The 21,867-nt window shown below is 38.7% G+C and overlaps 1 protein-coding gene across 4 annotated transcripts in view; it reads left to right on the top strand.

Moving 5' to 3' along the window:
• Nucleotides 1-780: 780 nt before the first annotated feature.
• Nucleotides 781-21,867, top strand: part of hep (hemipterous) — a 239,173-nt gene continuing 218,086 nt past the window's right edge. Inside the window, exon 1 of one of the 4 annotated variants that reach the window (XM_081765643.1) lies at nucleotides 781-1,175. In XM_081765643.1, the coding sequence (XP_081621769.1) occupies nucleotides 1,037-1,175 (139 nt within the window). In that variant the 5' untranslated portion in view covers nucleotides 781-1,036. The other 3 variants (XM_081765642.1, XM_081765645.1, XM_081765644.1) reach the window with 3 other exon arrangements.

The raw sequence follows: 21,867 nt of genomic DNA, 5'->3' as shown, positions 1-21,867 counted from the left end.
TAGTCCTGTTTCAGTCACTTGTTTTGGAGCACCACCTATCAACAAGTATATAAAACATATTTAATACTTCTATGATCCTGGTTATTTCAAGTTCATTCGAGACTCTCGTTGAAGTGTCTTGAACAATACTCCTTTGAACGTGCAAATTTGATGTATCGAATGGTCTTGTTCAAGCTTTCTTTGATCGTCTAAAATGAATATAGCAGTTGAAATGAATTTGTGCATTATATGTTTTGCGTTGCTTTACCCATAATTTTGCGAGTTCTTGTACGGAATGACCCGATATATGTATACTCTTATTTGTGCACGTTTATATTCATTAACTACTTTTTATAATTCTACATATTAATATACGGATATTCATATTAATTTACTGTATGCTTTATCTGGAACTACTGAAGGGCCATTTCCATCTGTCTTGGCTATATTCGGGAAGTTTTCGAATCCTGGTGTCCATATGCAGATGAACGTGGGTTAGTTAGTTAGTCATGTTGGTCCCTTTATTTATCAAAGTTCAATAATTTCTCACATAATAATGTTGAGCAAGCGAAAACGGAAATTAGTAGCCGGGTTAGTAGTAACTTTCCTTATTACAAATTGCAGCTTGTTGATGAGTGTTTAGAACCCTGCTCAATATTCTGCGCACTGCGACGGAAAGGAAAAAAGTTTTCCGCCTTATGCAGAGTCAATTTGACGTCTGATTACCATTACACTAAAGGTCTGACTACTGCAAGAAACATGTTAATCAAACTCGTTAGTGTGACACTAATAAAGCTTCATTTTGCTTCTGCATAAGGTCCATTAAAACTGTCATGCGGTTTATTGCAAAGTAAATTATTAATTTTGCGTTTCGTTGACGCAAATCTTTAATTGATGGTCCTGGAAATGGTTTCTTACCCTTTAGATGCTTAAATGTTTAAGAAGAGAAAGAAGGGCAACTTAGATTTTACTCTGTTTACCCAAAAGTTCGAAGATTTATCGACAGATGGGAGAATAGTTGCCGTAAAACAGAAACGGAGAATAGCATTAGGGAAATATGTCTAACGCATCGTTAGAAAATAGGATACAAAATCTGCAAGAAAGGTTACAAGCTGAAAATGAAGCAAGCAGAAGAGATGAATTAACTTTCTCATTACAGAGCCCTCGACGTGGATCCGGACGGAGACCAGCACAACGTAAGTTCAGTTTGGACGTGCATGGTGTATTATTTGATATATCCACTATGTTTTCTTCGTAGGAACAATTGAAATATAGTGCAAAAAGTGTTTACATCAATACCTTTGTGTCCAGTTTTGCGTACATGTCTAGTAGTCAGATGCCATTGGTAATGATTGTAATTTTTGTATCTAATTTCTTTAAATATCTTACTTTGGTGTCTCAAGTTTTTACGAAGTATGGTTGCACGAAAGGAGTATTATTATTATTTTTTTTCGTAATACTGGAGTTTTATGTAGCCCGAATAAATGATGGCTAGGAATATACAAATGGAGAGTTCGTTTCGAACACTAGAAATCTCCATTTCACTATAGACTAATGACTAGAAGTTTTAAAAGCAACTACCGTAGGAAAACTGATGTTTGATGACAATTGTCCGGTGTTATGAGCAGATTCTTTCGCGCAAGTTTTTCTTTGGATGGATAACCTTTTCCAGATGTCTTCCTGATAAAAGACTAGGTAATAGTAGGCCTATACATGAGAACCTCCTGATCTGCGTTTCTTCTGTGTTCTATTACCACTTCTACATGAAATACCATAAATCTTCTACGTAGTGCAATAGTAAGAACTAAAAAGTATCCATGTGCACAAGACATGCGTTAAATCCCCCCCCACACACACACAGTCATAAATAAAGTACAAGGGCACTACACATGCAGATATAAAGCACAGGTACGTTCTTTTTTATTTTCGTATCAGCCGAGGTAATAGTTAAGAACAGCTACTTCTCATCTCCGTGCACGAGGATACATCTTACTGTTGCACTACCTAAACACCCTAAGTACAAGGGCAAGAACTCGGTCTATTACCTACTTTTTAACATCCTAGATAGTCAATGAATAATTCCTGAAAGTATGGCGTTTCTCGTCCTTCCCTAAATGGGAAGTACGTCTCCTTAACTATAACCTCAGTCGATAAGTAAATAAAAGTCGCTTTGTTACCCCCTTTGTAAGTTCGTACATACTCAATGAATAATCCCTAAAAGTATGAGCGTCCTGCTCCTTCGGGAACTGATGCAGCTTCATGTATACTATATCCAAAGAGTAATGTTTAGCAGAAGGGGTCCAGCAATTGTTTCTAAAAAATGTTACAATTTCAGTAATTTCTGTTCACATTAGGTTAGTATAGGTTAGGTTAGTTGGTTACATTATGTTAGTGTAGGGGTCCAGCACAATTTTCCAGAATATTATAGAATTATCTTATGTTTACTAATGTTAGGTTAGATTTGGTTACGTTATGTTAAGTCCAGTGAAGTACTTATATCATCCATTTCTCCTGTAAATTTTGTTTTTTAAGTGCTTCTGGACCCCTTCTGCTTAACATAACCCTGATAAAACCCACATTCACCTGTTTTTGATGTTATATTACTATTACCTTCTAGAATTTATCTTATTTCATTTCCGTCGTTTACTCTTATTTATTTATTTTTTAAAGTTTAAACCAGAAAACGAAAAACGTTCGTAAAAGTGTAAGTGTTCGTAAAATCTTGATGAACACACATTTGTGGATCATCACGTTTCACTCCCGTATATTATTCGTATTATATCATGCCTAAATTCCCCATTCATTACTCAAAAAAGAGATTATACTATAAAGTAACTTTTTTTTTTCATATAGTTTATTATTGTTATGCAATTGCAATCAAAGAAAAATTCTAAATATTGTTTCGTTTTAATAATATTTACTGTTGATAAAATACATCGAAATTCCGTACTTTTTTGGGTGGGTGGGGGTGGAGTCATACAAACTCCACGAGAGGCATATATTGAAATCACAAGTATCTTTGGTGTATGTATGAATGAGTCAGAGCCAAAGTGGACTCAAATAATTCGTATCTTTAGTCACTTTTGTTACTGATACGCAAATTAAGTCCTTGTATTTCTTTAACTTGGTATAATAAAAGTCGTAGTGAACTAACTTGGACTAAATTAGTTCTTCTATACTCTGCAGTATGTTGAAATTATCCGTATGTAATTTTGTATAATGGTTTCACTTGTGCAACTGTTTATCTTTTTGTCCTTCTGAAATGACTCTTGACAATTATATTAACAAGTACAACGTGATTCAAAATTATGTGAACGATTACAACTCCTTATAACTTTTTTATTAATCATCCAAATAGCTTCAAATCTTACAGTTAAATGCTAAAACTCGCCAAGTTTTTGTGATAAAGAAATGAAAATAGTATATCACAAATGTTCTATGTAGGCCCCTTTTGTTACCCTGCATACATCTATTCGGTATTCCAATTCCGCTCAGACCCGTTTCAACATGTTTGCATCAACAGTTTGCACTGCAGCAGTGATGCGCTCTTTCAGTTCATTCACATCTTGGGGAGAGGGGGTTTGTAGACAATGTATTTTAGATGTCCCGACAGAAAAAATCGCAGGGGGGTGAGTCCGGTGATCTTGCTGGTCAACGTAGAAGCTGATGATCATTTTTACCTGATCGCCCAATCCAGCGGTATGGCAGCCTGTTGTTGAGAAAATTTTTGACGTTGTGATGAAAGTGACATGGAGCTCCATCCAATTGATAGATTAAGTTTGCAATGTCTTGTTCGAGCTGTGGTCACGTAGTAAGCATTTGTAGAAATGTTTGTCCAGTCCAGGGTTTGAAAATGCCCTGGCTTTTTTGAAAAAGCCCAACCCACCTGGGCCCATATGGGTATTTTCGGGTTTAATTGGTTTTTTTTTTCGAAATGTTTCAATGTCTTTGGGGTAAAAGTGTTAATATGTGATTTATATTTCAAGATTGTCATTGTCACAACTTGCAAAAAATTTCTACTTACTGCTGTTTTGAAAAAAATGGCCCCCATTTTGAAATTTTACATTCGATCGCCGAGAAAATCTATACAGCAAATTTAGCATATATCGTGCTTCCACCGTCAAAATTTCAACTTAAATGTCTGAAAATTGCACTTCGTAGCGTGGATACTTGCTGTTGGTATGCCGCCAAAATCTATACAGGAAATTTACAGTGTCTCGTGCTTGTATTCTGAAAATTTTAACTTAAAAGGCAAAAAGTTGTACCCTGTAGTGTGTGTGGTAGAGGCAGACAAACGAGTTGAGTTGATTTTGTGTTTAACGTCCCTTTCAGCAGTGAGGCTATATGAGACGGGACCTACTGATTACCGTGGAATCCGAACCACGTGAGCTCCCTCCGGGAAGCAAACCCGGGTCCCAAGCCGAAGACGCGTACACTAACCGCATAGCCATGAAGGAGCTCGGTAGGCAAACGAACAAATGTAGATCAAGTCATCCAGAAGCCTGACTGACGCCTGAAGCCTCGCCAAATATGAATAATAAAAGGGGTATATTAATTTAAAACAAAGATACAATTCATGTTGTATGAAATAAATAAATGTTTTAAAATGTCTTATATGAAATTAACATCTTCCAGCGTAAATAAACCTGCCATATTTTCTCCATGAGAATACGGCACACCTCAGATCCCTACCCCCTTCCTCAAATTTCCAACACAATGCAATGAACTGTAGCCTGGTTATGAACAAAAGTATAATAGGCAGCGGTGGCTCAGTGGTACAGCGTTCACCTCTAGTGCATGGGCTCTTAGTTCGATCCCAGCTCGCGCCAAGTGAGCTTTGTGGTGGACAAACACCTTGTGCGTGGGTTTTCTCGAGATTCTCACGTTTCCTCCCACTTTCTTCATTCCGCCATTTAATTCATTTCTCATCATAACCGTCACCTTGAGCATAGCAGGCATAACCGTGAGACTAAAACTAAAAGATTTCATTTTATATTTTTTTTCAATAATATAATAGGCGAAAGTTCACTAAGCAGCAACTGCTTTTCTCCCTGTAATTACCCTGTAATTAATTGTATAGACTGAAGATGCCTAAAAACTTTAAGATGTGCTATAAAAATTCTTTACAGGAAAACAATATGCAAATTCTTTAAATCAGTGGTACAATCTACTTTCAATATTTTTCGCGCGTTTAGCAATATTTATTTACATGGCTGTATCTGCCAAAATTACGTTCGTAAGTTTAATCTGATGAAAAGCTGATTTTTCTCCTTGTGTCGTGTGTAATTATCAGGACCAGAGTTACATTTTTCTAAGATCTGGACCAAAGCACAAATCTGTGTCCCTAGCCTCTGAAAAAGATTATAATTCTCGTTAACTTATCTAACGTGTTGCTGAAGAAAAGGTTAGTCATCTCCCCCTGTGTTTATAAATGTAGAAACACTCAAAGCTATTTTTTTTTTTTTTTTAATCCGGAGATTATCCGAGTTTCCATCAAGTGCAATGGAAAAAGTAGCATTGCAAATTTCGCTCGCTATCAAGTCGGACAGGGTGGTGGTATAACTTCCTCGAAACTGTTACATGCAACAACGTACTGTTCATTCACTAATTACAGGACTCCCAGCCAATGTCAGAATTTTTTGTTTTTCACTTTTCGAATAATCTGATATTGATATCAGAAATGGAACGGAGTTAAAATACGGGATATTTCCCTGTCCGGACTAAAGTTAAGGGGTCGCGGGACACTCGGTCCCCAAAACGGGACCTTCCCGTTTTTTACTTGACGTATGGCAGGCTTAAGCGTAAAATAAATAGTTTTATTGTTGAAGTATTCATTTCCGATCCTTCTGCGTTTAATTCGGGAATTTCCCGAGCATTTCTTTCACGGCGTGTACATCAGAACTTCCACTAGTACGGAAATTTGAACTCAGCACTTGAAATAGTAACCGTAACATAGTCTTCGGAACCCCGAGCATTAAGCTTCTTAAACTTGACAAGAATTTTTACGCTATTATTGCTGGTGTTGATTCTACAGAATGCTTATTTGGGGAGTAGCAACAAATGACTGAATTAAACTGTTATTGTTAGAAAACCAAATTTTAGTTGAAGAACCTTGTGTTTTACATCAAAGGTAAGAAATAATACTAATAGTTTTACTAATGTATTTACATATGTACTATTAGTACCGGCACATATGACAAACCCGCCAAACGTATGAGTGATAATGTCCCTCGGTGTCTCCAAGTCGACGAGAATACTATTCACGGAAAATATTTTCTAAAGTACAAAATTGCTTATTTTATTTCAAATAGGCTATAAGCATAATCCATACATTAATTTGTTCTATAACTATCTCAAGCTAAAGTAAGTTTTTTTAAAATTTATTTATTTATTTATTTATTTATTCATTTAGTGCATTCAGAACTTTACAAAGGTCTTATGTTGAATGTTGTTGTATACCTCAACGTGAAACGACTCTAATTCGTCCAAGGAAAGTGTAAAATCTGATAAAAATCACTTACAATGTGATCACCGTAGTTGTATCAATAATATACTAACAAATAGGTCAAAAACCCAGGTGGGTTTTAAAGTGGGTTTTTTCAGGTGGGTCGGGCTGGGCCTACTTGAGCAAACCCTGGTCCAGTCACAGTTCCTTCGTCAAAGAAGTACGGTCCATAAACTTTTGAAGATGAAATTGCACAAAACACATTCGTCTTCGCTGAATCACGCACAATTTCACAGATTTGGCGAAGCTTCTCAGTTCCCCAAATGCAAACATTTTGTTTATTCACTCTTCCTGTCACATGGAACGTGGCCTCATCAGTGAAACAAAGTTTGTCAAAAAAAAAAATCATGAACACTGCACAACTCTTGAAATGACTCACAAAAACTCTTGCGACACGTGTGATCATTAGGTGTTAAGTGTTGTAACAACTGCACTCGATACGGATACATCTTTAAATATTTACGCACTACACGCCAAACAGTTGTTTGAGGCATTTGAAGCTCTTTGCTAACTCTCCTTGTTGACTTTTATGGGCTGCGTTGAAAACTGTTTCGAACCCTTTCGACATCTGCCTCAGAAGTGGAAGGCTTACCGGGCGGTTTCTTTACAAATGCACCCCGTTTTGTTGAATTTGTCATACCACTTACGTATGTAGTTCTTTGATGGCGGATCTTTATGAAATTTTGTGTGGAACTCACGTTGAACACTAACAGACCGACAAACGTGTAACTGTAAAACGCAAAATGCTCTCTCTGCACCACAGGCAGCCATCTTGGAACTAATCACTCTGCCACCCAGCGGATAAATTTTAAAATACTACGCTCGTTCCAAACAAAACTAGAGGATAATATTGAAAATATTTCCATAGAGATTTCATTGTTGATAGAGTATTATCACTTACAGAACGTTTCCTTATCATTTACGCTGTATTCATAGATAGTTGGCATCAGAGAATAACAATAATTGGAATGTAATGATAATTGTTTATTGTCCAAATTATAATCTTCCTCTTGAAATTAATGACAATAGTCTTGAACAGTGTATTTCTTCTTCTATTGATTATTTGATTTTTGTTTTGCTGTTAACGAAAAAAAAATAAATGTTTTACTAATATTCAGAATACCTTTCATTGGTATATAAAAAAGAACATTTGAATAAGATAGTATTCATGGGATGACTAAACAAAATTTTAAGAATACTATATTTATGTGGCTGCTTATCAGAATGCCATTACCACAAGTTCGTGGATTCACAGGTAAATAATTTTCTGTTTTCTTTCTAAAATCGATAACCGTTGCGTATAACAGTAATAGTAGCAATAAATAATAGCATATTTGTTTGGGATGTAATAATTGTAACTATTGAAATAACTAAATTATTTAGGATTCATAAAAATGATTTTTTTCTTTCTTTGAGAAGCAGTAATGCAGTAAAGTAGCTGGCGTAAAGAGCCTGCTATAACCGTCATTCTCAACAGGGAAGACTACCAGTCAAAATTGACCAGCCTGCTGGAAGATCCAGCATACAGGAAAGTTAGCAGAGATCCAACCAGGACCATCGGAAAGAAAACCTCCAGAATGATACAAATCTCCAGTCTGAATGAAGAAGAAAAGAAGAAATTTAAAGCTTCCGGTTCAATACCACCAAGGATTTATGGCCTTCCGAAGATCACAAGAAAGGAGCTCCATTATGACCGACAGTTAACATCATAAGAGGCCCCACGTACAACCTGGCCAATAAATTAACAACACTGCTACAGCCACTAACAGGAGATTGTCCACACCATATCAGAAACTCCAGCCATTTCGTACAGTTACTACACAGCATCAAGACGAACGCAGAAGACATACTCGTCAGCTTTGGTGTGGTTTCTCTCTTCACTAGTGTACCATTAGAAGATTCTATTAAACTCCTTGAATCTCACTTCAACAAGGATATAGTACATCTCTTCAAACACACACTAAAGTCTACATACGTCAGTTACCACAGCGATTTCTATGAACAAAGTGATGGAGTGGCAGGGTTGGCAAAAACCATGGCTTTTATTTAAAAAAAAAAAAAAGTTTTTTTTGTTTAAACCCGGTTTTTTTTTTTGGGTTTAAACCAGTTTTTTTTTTTTTTTGTTTAAATAATTTACTCTATGTATTTATATTAGATATGAACAGAAATGAGTTTGTTTCGCCTTGGTGTTATTATGCAACAACAAGGTTATGCTGAAAGGGGTCACATAAGCTTAAAGCGGAATCCAAACCGCTTCTCGGCTTATATCCAAGAGAAATTGTCCATTTGGACACGGACATTACACAAATGTGATTGCTAGAGACCGGATGTTTAGGCACTAAAAACCTGGAAAATAGGCAGGCAAATAGGCACTTAAAATTTAAAAAATAGGCAGTAAAATAGGCACTAAAATGTAACTCGAAATAATGAAGATAAATACTTAATACCATTAAAAAATAGATTCAAGTCATAGATAATGTTCAAAGAATATAGAAACATACTTGTTTGTTAAATAATATTTTCTTTTACTGTATATACAAAAACGAGGCATGTTATGCATTACACATACTGGGTGAATCAGAAAGATGTGCACACACTTCGGGAGGTGATTCGTGACATGAAAAGAAGACAAAAAGTGCTGTTGCATGTTGTCGAATTCTGCGTCGTATTCGAGTGACAAGGGTACCAAATTGGAATCGGAATCGAATCCTGACAATTGAAACGGGACATAAAGGTGCGCACATACTTCAGGAGATGATTTGTGACATTCAAGAGGACTTTTATCTTCTTTTCATGTCACGAATCACCTCCCGAAGTATGTGAACATTTTTGAAGTTCATCCTGTATATATATTGTAACGTACCACGAGCTTGTGTTTACAAACACATAATATAAGTAAATATGTGTGTATTATGTTACGTAAATTATGTATTTTCCCAATGAAGGCTTATTTTGAAGAAAATACATAGAATAGGCAATATTAGGCAATAAAGCAATTATTTAGGCAGTAAAGGTCGAAATAGGCAAAATAAAATTAGCTTAAATCGAAACTATAATCCCCCATATAAACTTTAAAACGTTATTTTTGATCATATCTTTAATATTAAAGAATAGGCATTTTGCCTAACATCCGGTCTCTAGTGATTGCCGACTCACTCACGAAGGACTCCTGATAAAAATACGTTGTGCTGTTCTTTACATAGGCGAATTTCATGTAGAAAGTAGGGATACTGAACTCAGAAGAGCCATACAAAAATGTGTTTTTAAGTAATGGTTATGCCGGCTAAGCTACAGAAGTCGATAATGAGAATGAAATAAATATTGAAATAAAGAAACTGGGAGGAAGCGGAATCCGGAGAAAACTACACACACAGTGTTTTTTTCAGCACAATGCCCACTAGGCGGGAACTGGGTGGAACAGGGTTAGTGTTGTAAATAGAAAAAAAAAAAACCGTTCGTATTTTTTCAGAAATGTGCGTTTTTTTAGGAAAAAACATTGCCTCGTTTTTTTTCTAAATTTCGTTTTTCTTTCAAATAGTCATTTGTAATGCATCTTACGTCATTCAAGTCTTAAGTATTTTTATGTAGGTGTACTTACCATAAAATGCAACATAAATTAAATACTAGATACTGATACGGTACAAGTATTTTACAATTTATATGAGTAGCGTACCTACTAATAATCCGGGTTTCTGTAGTGTTTCACCAATATCAACCAAGAAATAAAGGTATAAATAAACATTTTTTTTTTTTTCGTGAAAATAGGCCTTTAATAAGTACGAAAATAATATCACGAACAGTATAAAATGCAAATAACTTATTTAAAGGTAAAAACTAACACTAATTTGCCTACTAATATTTTTCTGAATATCATATATAAATAATTTGTCTACTAGATAAATGATACGCATTGCCGGCTCTACCATATGTGCAACACGCGCATTTGCACGGGGCTGCAATATCTATCAGAAGTATTTTATTTAAAATAAATATTTCTTGTTGGAAACAGATTTCATGATCATGGTAATTAAATTTACTAAGCTGACCTATTTGAATACTACATTCATATATTTTGTTTAGGTCGCATTAGTTTAAGTCATATGGTCAGTGCTGTTGTCAAATACAAGAACTCAATTCTCGAACGCCTCTCCCCTTTGGCTAGTTATCAGAGTTCTGATATGAAAGCTTCTCTTGTCTAATAAGATCGTTATCATTGAAGGTGAAAACACTTTTTTTTTTTAAAAAAAAATAACAGATGTAGAAGGAAAATCAAGAAATAAAGGTAAAAGAGCTAGTTGCACTATAATTGCAAACTGATATATTGAGATTGAAACTCGATATTGAACTCTATAAAAAGGATTACCATCTTTCAAATGTATTTGCTCAGTAACGTAATAGATTAATATTTAAAGAAAGAAACAGACACAACAGAATTGTATTTGTAGTAAGTATTTAAGCCTTTCTGAGTGCGAGTGTAGTTTCCCTCCCTTTCGTTGTTCATGCTGGAGTAGCATACTTAAAATCGTGACTTTTAAGATTTGTTCTTTTTGGAGAAAGAGGGAGGCGGCAAATTACGTCATTGCACGGGCGACAAATTGCCTAGGGCCGGCCGTGATGATATGTATACTCATGTCCAAAATAATTGTCGCATATCTATAACTGTCTTCTTGTAAGAATATAATTTGATAATGATTTTGCAGGGTACTTTTAATACTGATGCTATGTGTATAATCGGAAAATGTATATTTATGGTAAATTTCAAAGGAAAAGAATTATAAATACGAAAATGAGAAAGAGTAAAAGAAAATGTTGCTAAATGGACAAGAAAGTTTTATTTTCATTTTATTGTTCTTATTTACTGCTGTTTTGATATGAAATTTGCCACATATATATTTTTGCCGATTATACACATACTAACATTATAAGAAATACCAGGCGGATTCGTTATCAAATTACATTCCTACAACATATTTATAGACATGCGACAATAATTTTGGAGGTGAGTGTACATACAAGACGTGAATATAGGATGTCATAATTTGAAGTAATGCAGGGTGTTTCAAAATGTATATTAGAGTTTTGAAACTTTGTAGTATCTATTACAATTAACTTACAGTTATAAGTATTGTCAAATGAAAGAGCAACCCAAAAAGTTTTGTACACACGCATGCCATGCATTGTTTCCTCTGTCTGCCGTTAGAAAGAGCAAGTAGCAAAGATGGAGACTAGAAAACAGAAAGCTTATGGTGTTTTAATTTTGCAAAGACTGAATGTGTAGTTACAGTGCAACCGTCTGTGTGAACTGGATGTTTTGTGCCATATGGCGAAAGTTTATGGGCCTTTCTCACCTATCGACTCAATGTGTACCGTGTGACGAATGAAGGTCACATCGAACACTTGAAGTAAAAACTAATTGAGATGTTCTTTTATTTGATGAATTGTTTATAATTGTATGTAAAATGTAATAAGTACTACGAAGACTTAAATCCCCGATATTCATTTTGAAACACCCTGCATTTCTCAGCAACAGTATTGGAACTAAGATGTAAAAAGGAGAGAACATTTTCCTTATAAAGTGATTGTTTACAACAACGGTATTATTATTAGTCAAGACTATAATTACTACAACAACACGAGTTACTAGTATTAAAAGTAATCAAATGTACAATAACCCTTTCGGACCCAGGTGGCCAAAGTGACACATACGGGTGTGTCACTTTTTTAATCCGCTCCTGTATGAACACTAATTAAGACATCGGGATATTTTTTTTTTTTTTTTTTTTTTTTGCCAAATATGGTTGGACCATAGTTTATCATTTTAGTTTATTTTTCTTCTGTGTGTCGAATTTCCTTCTCAGATTTCACCCGTCAAAAATTCGAGAATTTTCGAATTTTCTTTATTACTTTTCCCCTGTAGCTTCATTCGTTGTAGAGAGACCTCCTTAAGACTTGTCAGCGTCGGATGGATACCTAATTGTTGGCAATCTTGGCATCAATTGGACGGGCCTGCGCGCAGTGTTGCCAACTACGGAAATTAAAATTCCTTAAATTTGGGCAAAAAATTCGAAATTTTTGTTATAAATCCGTCCCTATAAGTCCGAGTGCAAGTCATTTTACGCCAGTCGAACATTTGTCCTTTTTGAACAAACTAGGGTACATATCGTTACAGTGGGGTAATTAGGGACGCACGAAAAATTCGGATTTAGGTTATAGCTCTTGGTTTTCCCCTACTTTTCTGTTTATCGAAATATATTTTTGGTAATTAGAATTTTTGTTTCTTAAATATCGCCATGATACTTGTAGGATATATTAGTAATGTACCAGTGTTTATTTTAAGATAGTTTTCGGCTGTTTGGTAGCAGTGTTGCCAGCTACGGAAAATTTTAATTCCAGATTTTAGGAGAAAATTTTGGGAAAATTATGTGTTTTGTCTATTATATCCCTCTTGTTGGCTACATCGGAACAAACGTACCAGTATCTTAAAGTCTTGTCTTTACCCTTCACAACGCACTATAGAAAGTTACAATAGGATAATTAGGGGAAGTACAGTTGAGGTTTACAGAAGAGCTTGTTCTCTAAGTGGAAAGATAACTGTGATTTTTTTTATAGGTAGAATGAAATATTTTTAATGACCTGCTTTCTTTATTAGAGATCGTCACAATACTTGTAGGATATATTATAGGGATACCAAAGCTTATTTTAAAATAGTTTATGTGTCTGCTAACACTGTTGCCAGCTACAGAAAATTTTAATTTCCGATTTTGGGGGGAAATTTTGGAAAAATACCCTTTTTGTCTCTATTATTTCCCTCTTGTTGGCTACATTCGAACAAACGTACCACTGTCTGAAAGCCTCGTTCTAAGCTTACACAGCGCACCATAAAAAGTTTCGATAGAATTAGGGGAAATACAGTTGAGCCTTATAATAAACCATGTTCTGTAAATGGTAAGAAAATGGTGAATTTCTGGGATAGAATGCGATATTTTTTTTTTAAATTTCATGCTTACTTTGTTAGTTATCGCCATGATACTTGTAGAATATATTCTTGGGGTACCAAGGTTTACTTTCAGATAGTTTACGTCTGTTTGATAGCAGTGTTTCCAGCCAAAACAATTAATTCCCGATTTTAGGTGAAAAATTCGGTTAATTTTCCTTTTCCCCTCTATTATTTCCCTGTTGCTCGCTACGTTGGAACAAATGTACCACTACCTGAAAGCCTTCTCTTTATCCTGCAGAACGCACCGTAAAAAGTTTCAATATGATAATTAGAGAAGCTGTAGCCCCAGCATATCTATTGATTTTTGCTTCTGAAGCGTAAAAAGTGTCAAAATTTCATGTGTATGGAAACACAGAATTTTTTCTTTCTCTGTTTGAATGGAAGCCAGCGACTTCAAGTTTTCACTGTAGCTTATCAACGCACCAATGAATTTTTTTTAGGTGACTTGGGCCCATATGGCAACAGTGGTGCTAGTTACCAAAAAAATCTTGAAATTCGTTTGGGATTTTTTTTTTGTAAATTTTCACCCCTACATTTCCCTTAGTAATTTCCCACCCGCTGGCAACACTGCAATGTAACTTACACCAAAAACTAGCCACATTCCTTTCTAAAAAAGCAAGGTCTTAACCATATCAATCGGGTAAACGATTTTTGAGTCACTAACGGACAATGTAGGAAAACGCCAAAAATGACCTGGGTCCGAAAGGAATAATCACACAATTTTGCTCTTATAGGTAGAAGGAAACAAACGATTTGTAAGTTACGAGGGCTTTGACTCAAGTTCTATTGATTATTTCAATAATCTTCAACATAAATCAATAAATAATAGTTGCCAGAAAAAAAAACAGACATTTGAAAAAAAAACACGAAAAAGAACGATGTTTATTATTGAAAAAACTTCACAAAAAGAAACCGTTTTTTTACAACACTAAACAGGGTGAACCATTAAATTAATAACTCTTCAGTAATAATAATAATAATAATAATAATAATGGCATTAAAAGTTTTAAAGCTGCCCTAAAATTTGAAAAAAAACTTACTTAAACGTAGGGCTTTCGGAGAAGGGGTTCCGTACCTTCAAGATACACCTCTGCAACTACCCACATTTTAAACAGAAGCTTTCCACTAACGTCTCATCTAGAAAGTGTTCTACTGTACGTTTTAAGAAAAATAACTGTAATAGAAATAATTGAATATCACTCAACAGTAAGGCATATAATACAGTAATTTTTAGGCTATGCAGAGGTAATTATAAAAGCTTTGCTTAAAAAATTAGCTACACAGACCATAATTCAATGAGCTGTAAAATACAAAGTAACAAAAAGCCTATAACATTCAGTCTACAGAGCAATTGTGTTACTTAAAGAATGGACATACACTATTTCGAGAATCGTAACAAGACGAGAAATGTTTACGATACTTTTCGTCTTGTCACGATTCTCATCTCCAAAACGATATGATAATTTCAGTCCCGTCTCGAATGTAAAATGTTAATTCTCATGTTATTTTGTTTGTTTTAGAAACAAGATGAGAAAGTTCTCTTCTCGTGGACAACATTAAACAAAACCGAAATATTCTTGCCAAATGCCACGTTTCTGCTTATAACGGTATGACCGGAGCGATAATTAGCTCTTAGCTTTTAATCTTCTACGAGATAATAATAATAATTATTATTAATCTGAAGATTTGATAGTTCAAGTATTGTAACATCGGCGTATTCCAATATCTGAATATTATAAACGTGTGTCATCGTCGATCAATCGCCTTAAAAGATCCTAAAATAGGAAAAATGTCCGACGCGGATTCGAACCACGAACCTCCAGATTACTAGTGGAGCGCCTTGACCACTCAACCACGATCACTACGCCATAAGCGATTCGTCTTTAGTCTTGTTACGTTAGGTTTCTTTGCCTCCGCGTGCAAAGTTGTATGTTATATTTTTTCGTTTCAGAACGTCTTTCGTATTTCTTTTATGATGATATAAGTGAATAATCTTTGGCAAAATTTATATTAATAACTTGAGTTGTTCTTAAACCTTTGGTTCACAAGTTTGTTTCTTCTCCACACGAAACTACAGATATGACAAATTTAATTCTCATACTTTGCACTTGCTTTCAAAGCAGTCACCATTAACTGGTGATTCGTAATTCCACTTTGGAGGTTTTTATATAACTTCACACTTTTTCCTCGATGTCTAAAATGCAACTACTTTAGCCGTAGATGAAACAGATGTTGTGAAGGAGGTATAAACTGTGAAGTCTACTGAAAAGATTTATCACGTCTTTGCAGCAACAACTTTAAGTTTTCGAACAGTAATGAAGAACAAGATTGATTGAAATTTTAACTTAGAATGAAATAACCAAAGATCAAATCTTATATAGCTCTCATTGATAATAGTGTTCCGTATTTGTTTAGACGCCTATTCTTTTATATCTTTAGCTATGGTGCATGGGGTCCTTGGTTCGATCTCCGCTCGCACCGAATGAACTTTATTATGAACAAACACCGTGTGCATGAGTTTTCTCGAGTTTCTCCCGTTTCCTTCCACTTCTCCATTCCACGATTTCATTCATTACTCAGCATTTCGGCGTCGGGATGTGGCGCCCCCATCGCCCAGTTCTTCGGAACTGCAATCAGCCACTGGTCCTCCAGGTTGGGGGTTGTGCCGGGCCGATCACCCGGCATTTAAAACCTGCGATCGAGCGTCGTTAAAATATAAGCCTCGGATATGGAGTGCTCTTTCTAGAAGACAACCTTGCTATGGACTGGTTTTGCTTTTGGATTTTCTTGGATGACGCTGGACCCGGGGCCGTGGGACGGAGGAGTGCAGCGCATGCGCACCCAGCAGGACCGGAAGGAGATGCCCTGAAAGGGAATGCTGGGAGTCTGCGGTGCAGGAATCTCCAATGAACCATTGGTCCCTCCCCTTACACGGTGGGACGTGGGTCCTCTTAAAAGTACCCATCAGTCGGCGGTGCAAGTGGCTCTGCCTCCTTGTCATTTTGACTTGGTGTCACAGCTTAGCTTGCTGACAAGGGTCATGCAGGTAGGACCTGCCAGCCTCGTTGGCCGCTTCGAACCACGACGGGGAAGCTGAGAGGATTTTGGGCTTTCTTCAGTTATGGCTTCGCATCAACCACCCACCCAGGATAGAGAGAGAGAGGAAAAGCTTGGTCTTGCACCAAGATATTTAATTATCAAAGACAGATCAACTGACACAGTTGGAGCCTTAAGTAAATTGTCACCCTTTATAGTTCATCGTCAGCTTCATCATATAGCCACAGGAACGTTTCCTCCTGGACATATTCGTAAATTACGAAATGGGACGCTACTTGTTCAAACGACATCAGAAAAACAATCTCAATTACTTTTAGCTAGTACTCAGTTAGGACCTGTTCCTATTCTGGTTGAGCCTCATCGGCAGTTAAATACTAGCAAAGGAGTCATCACATGCTTCGATTTGAGAGAGTTGCCAGAGGCGGAAATATGTGCCGAACTTACGGATAATCATGTGACAGACGTCCATCGAATTACTACGATGAGAAATGGTACAGTACAGCCCACGGATTCCTATATCATTACTTTCGCTCTACCTGACCTTCCAACGCATTTGAACGTTGCTTACCACCGTTTGAAGGTCCGCCCGTACATACCACTACCCTTACGGTGCTTTAACTGCTAACATTTTGGCCACTCAGCCCCTTCTTGTCATGCCTCTGCCATCTGTGGCAATTGTAGTTCCGCAGCTCATGGTCCGGCCCCATCGAAGTGCGCTAATTGTAAAGGTGGCCACCCAGCTTGGTCACGTGACTGTCCTAATTTTATGGCTAAGATGATGATCCGTGAACTGATGGTAATCGAGAAGATCTCCGCAGCTGAGGCTAAACGAAGGCTACAGCCAAAAGTTACCTTCGGCACCAGTTTCTCTTCCCTTCTAAAGACCAGCAGATCACAAGGTACTCAGACAGTCAATTCTGCTACCCAGACTGACGTTGAGGTTCCCAGTGCGCCAGTCTCTTCCAAGGCGTCCCGTACCACTGCTTCTTCTGTGAACCCAGGACTATCCCACACGAAGCACCGATCATCATCCGCTTCACAGCCTAAGCTTCCATTGAATGATCATTCGCCTCCACGAATGGTTAAGCCAATTCCTGCTTCTCAGCCTCCTGCCGCTCCGGCAGCTGGCTCTATCTCGTCTGCCCCTAATCACTCCATAACCCAGTTTTTGAAGCAGTCAAACAGCCAGCCTCCTACCAAACCCCTCACCAAGAAGGAACGGAAAAAACAGCTCCAGGCTCAAGCTTCCAAGGCTGCCTCTCCCTCCTCCACAGCTTCTTCTACCAAGGCATCGAAGAAATCTTCACGCACCCAGTCTTCTAGTCCACCTAGTGATGACGAGTCTCTTATGGGCTCGTTGAACATGTCTCTTCTTCAATGGAATTTAAATGGCTATTCCACTCACTACGAGGAATTTAAGCAGTTATTGACATTGTTTCATCCTACCATATTCTGTCTTCAGGAAACGCATTTTACCTCTACTAGCAACTCAGTTCTCTCTGGTTACACTGTATATCGTCATGATCAGCTTACTGCAGGTCGTGCAGCAGGTGGTGTAGCAATCGGAGTCTCTGATGCTTACCATTCTGCTCTCATCCATGTGAATAGTGTTTTCCAGCTTATAGCTCTGTTCGTGTCTTCTTAAGACAACCTGTTACTTTTTGTTGTATCTACCTTACGCGTCATGACGTCTTTACTGCTGTCGATCTTGAACAGATTGCCCGACAGCTTCCATCCCCATTTCTGTTTGTGGGTAACTTTAACTCCTACCATGCACTGTGGGGCTCTCCTCGTACTGAGCCGCGAGGTTAAGAGATTGCCACTTTCCTTGACAACACAAACTCATTGCTCCTCAATGAGGGCAGTCCCACACATTTTACTACTGCTACTGGTACCTACTCTCATTTGGACCTCTCCATTTGCAGTCCTCAACTTGGTGCCCATCTTGCTTGGCGCGTGCATGATGAGCTCTGTGGCAGTGACCACTTTCCTCTTCTTGTGCATGGTCTTCCGCTCATCCATTCTGCTCCGTTCACTGCCTATAATCTACGTCAAGCAGACTGGGATCATTTTTCCGCCACTTTTCATTTCACTTTAGAACCTCGTTTTACTGTTGATGGTCATTGTGAGGCCTTTCAGCAGAGTATCCTGGCAGCTGCACACGACTCTATTCCTATCTATGCTGGGTCCCGGTGTAAACGCACCGTTCCCTGGTGGTCTGAGGAGATTCGTGACGCTATTCTGGCCCGACGTCGAGCACTACGTACTTATCATCGTGCTCCTACAGCTGATAATTTGGCTCAATTTCGTCTTCTTCGTGCTCGAGCCCGCTATCTGATTAAGCAAGCTAAGCGTCATAGCTGGCACCCTTATGTTTCTTCTCTTACTGCTGGCAGCTCCATGACAGCGGTCTGGTCGCAAATTCGTCGTCTACAGGGACATGTTTCCTCCGTTGCGGTTCCATCCCTTATTATCGATGGTGTAATGGTCACTGATCAGGACAGAATTGCTGCTGCATTAGGTCGTGATTTTGCGTATGTATCCAGTTCTACTCACTACTCAGCTGGATTCCTCACTTATAAACAACGCACCGAACGTACGCCACTTCAGTTCCGCTCTGCAACCGCTGAAGCTTATAATCTGCCTTTTACTACCGCTGAACTTGCTGCTGTTTTGGATTCTACGAAGGACACGGCACCTGGTCCTGATGGCATCTGTTATGCTATGCTCAGGCACCTGTCTGACGATGGCAAGCAACATCTTGACCTGTACAATCGCATCTGGCTTGAAGACTCCTTCCCCGATGCCTGGCGTGAAGCATACATTATTCCTATTTTGAAGCCTGCTAAACCTGCCAAGTCCAGTGGAAGCTACCGCCCGATCGCCTTGACTAGCTGTCTGTATAAACTTTTGGAGAAGATGATCAATACCCGCTTAGTCTGGTTTCTTGAACACCATGGCCTCATTTCCAATCTTCAGTGTGGCTTTCGGCGCTTCCGTTCCACTACTGATCATTTGGCGCATCTTGAAAGTGCTATTCAGGATGCATTTTGTCATCAAGAACATCTAATAGCCATCTTCTTTGACCTTGAAAAGGCCTTTGACACCGCTTGGCGATATGGCATTTTGCGGCACCTCCATCTCTGGGGCTTACGTGGCCACTTGGCTCTCTTCATCCAGAATTTTCTCCAACAACGTTCTTTTAGAGTCAAGCTTGGAGCTACTCTTTCTGCTCCGTTTCCACAAGAGAATGGCGTTCCACAGGGTAGTGTGTTGAGTGTCACATTGTTTGCTGTTGCAGTGAACAGTGTGATGTCGCAGCTTTCCCCTTCTGTTCATGGGCTAATTTATGTGGATGACTTTACTATCTACTGTCGCTCACGTGATCTCCGTACAGTTACTCGCCAGTTGCAGTTAGCGCTCAACCGCCTTCACCGATGGTCTACCACTACTGGTTCAGCTTTTCTCTCACCAAAACACACTGCGTACATTTTTGTCGCCTTCGTCACTGTGCCTATGATCCTGAGCTGTTCTTTGGCTGTTCTCGATTGTCCTATGTGAATCATGTTCGTTTTCTGGACTTGGAGTTTGACCGACGACTTACCTGGGCTGTTCACGTTCGAGACCTGAAGTACTGCTGTCTCCGCTCCATGAACTTACTACGTTTGGTGTCCCATCTTTCGTGGGGTGCTGACCGTGTGGTGATGTTGCGTCTATATCGTAGCCTCATCCGCTCCCAATTGGATTATGGCTGTGTTGCATATGGTTCTGCTCGACCTTCCATCCTAGGTCATCTGGATTCTGTTCATCATCTTGGCCTTCGTTTGGCGCTTGGAGCTTTCCGAACTAGCCCTATTCCTAGTCTCTATGTCGAGGCTCATGAACCATCTCTTTCCCACCGTCGGGACTGCCTGCTCCTGCGCTATTACATTCATATCCATGCCGTACCTGACCATCCTTCGGCCTTTGCCCTTGAGGCTGGTGCTCGTTATGACAGATATCAAGCACGACCTACTGCTACCCGGCTTTTTGGCATTCGTGCTATAGACCTTGGGGCTTATCTTGGACTCGATGTCCCTGCCATCTATCCATTGGGCTTCCTGCCCATTCCTCCATGGACAGTTCTTCCACCAGTTGTCAGCTTTCATCTAACGCAATTTAAGAAGTCTGTTACCAGCAGTCAACAATTTTGTCAGAAGTTCTTCTCTTTTCTGGATGCGTACCGTACCTACGCTGTCTTCTACACGGATGGTTCGAAGCATGAAGATTCTGTTGGCTGTGCCTTCGTCACGGATGATCATAGCGCTGGCTTGAAGCTCCATCCTACTTCCACTGTGTTCACTGCTGAATTGGTTGCTATTCTGGAGACTCTGCATTATATTCGTCGACGCCATCTCCGACATGTTCTCCTGTGCTCTGACTCCAGCAGCGCTTTACATAGTCTCACGGATGTGTCAACTGTGCACCCTATAGTTCAGCAAATTCTACTCTCTTGCTATTCCTTACGACTTGCAGGTTGCGATGTCCAATTTTGTTGGGTGCCTGGCCATGCTGGTATTCCAGGGAACGAGCGTGCTGACCGTGTTGCCAAAGAAGCTGCCTTTACAGGACCTGAGTGTCCGTCACCGCTCCCCAGCTCTGATATTCGCCCTGTAATCAACCGTCTTCTCCTTCAGCGCTGGCAGACAAGCTGGGATGAGCACCTTCAGAATAAATTGCATGCTGTCAAGCCGCGACTTGGTGTTTGGGCCACGAGTTCTCGTCCTTCAAGACTGGAAGAACGACGATTGGCACGATTACGTCTCGGGCACGGCCATCTGACCCATGGCTACCTGTTACGTCGTCAGAACCCGCCTTCCTGCACCCAGTGTGGTGCATTCCTGACCATCCGCCACCTTCTTGTGGAATGTGTTCCTCTTGCTCCTGAGCGAGCCCGCCTTGGCTTACCAGCTGATCTGTCTACCTTGCTTGGAGACGATGTCCAGATGATCCAGAAAGTTTTCACCTACTTGCAGCTTTTGCACGTCTTGCGTGATCTGTGAGTGCATTTCTCACATTTCTTTTAATTAATGTATTTCTGCTTTTATCTACCGTTTGTGTTTTTTCATGGTGGTTTTATGCTTGTCATAGCATTTCCTTGCTTTTATCTTCTTTACTGCACTGTCATATTCATTACTAATTATGGGCTGCCCCACGTGTGTGCACCTATTGCCGTGCTGCCCCGGCAGAGAAGATTAACATGCTGTTGTGTACTAACCCGTCCTTGTGTTTGTGTATTGAGTTTGCACATTTCTTGAATGCTATGACATTTTAATTCATAAATGACCGA

The sequence above is a fragment of the Thermobia domestica genome, chromosome 7 (assembly GCF_964235325.1).
Source record: "Thermobia domestica chromosome 7, izTheDome1.hap1.1, whole genome shotgun sequence".
Classification (NCBI taxonomy): domain Eukaryota; kingdom Metazoa; phylum Arthropoda; class Insecta; order Zygentoma; family Lepismatidae; genus Thermobia; species Thermobia domestica.
The sequence above is the reverse complement of the archived record's forward strand: the minus strand, read 5'-3'. Positions and strand labels throughout refer to the sequence as shown.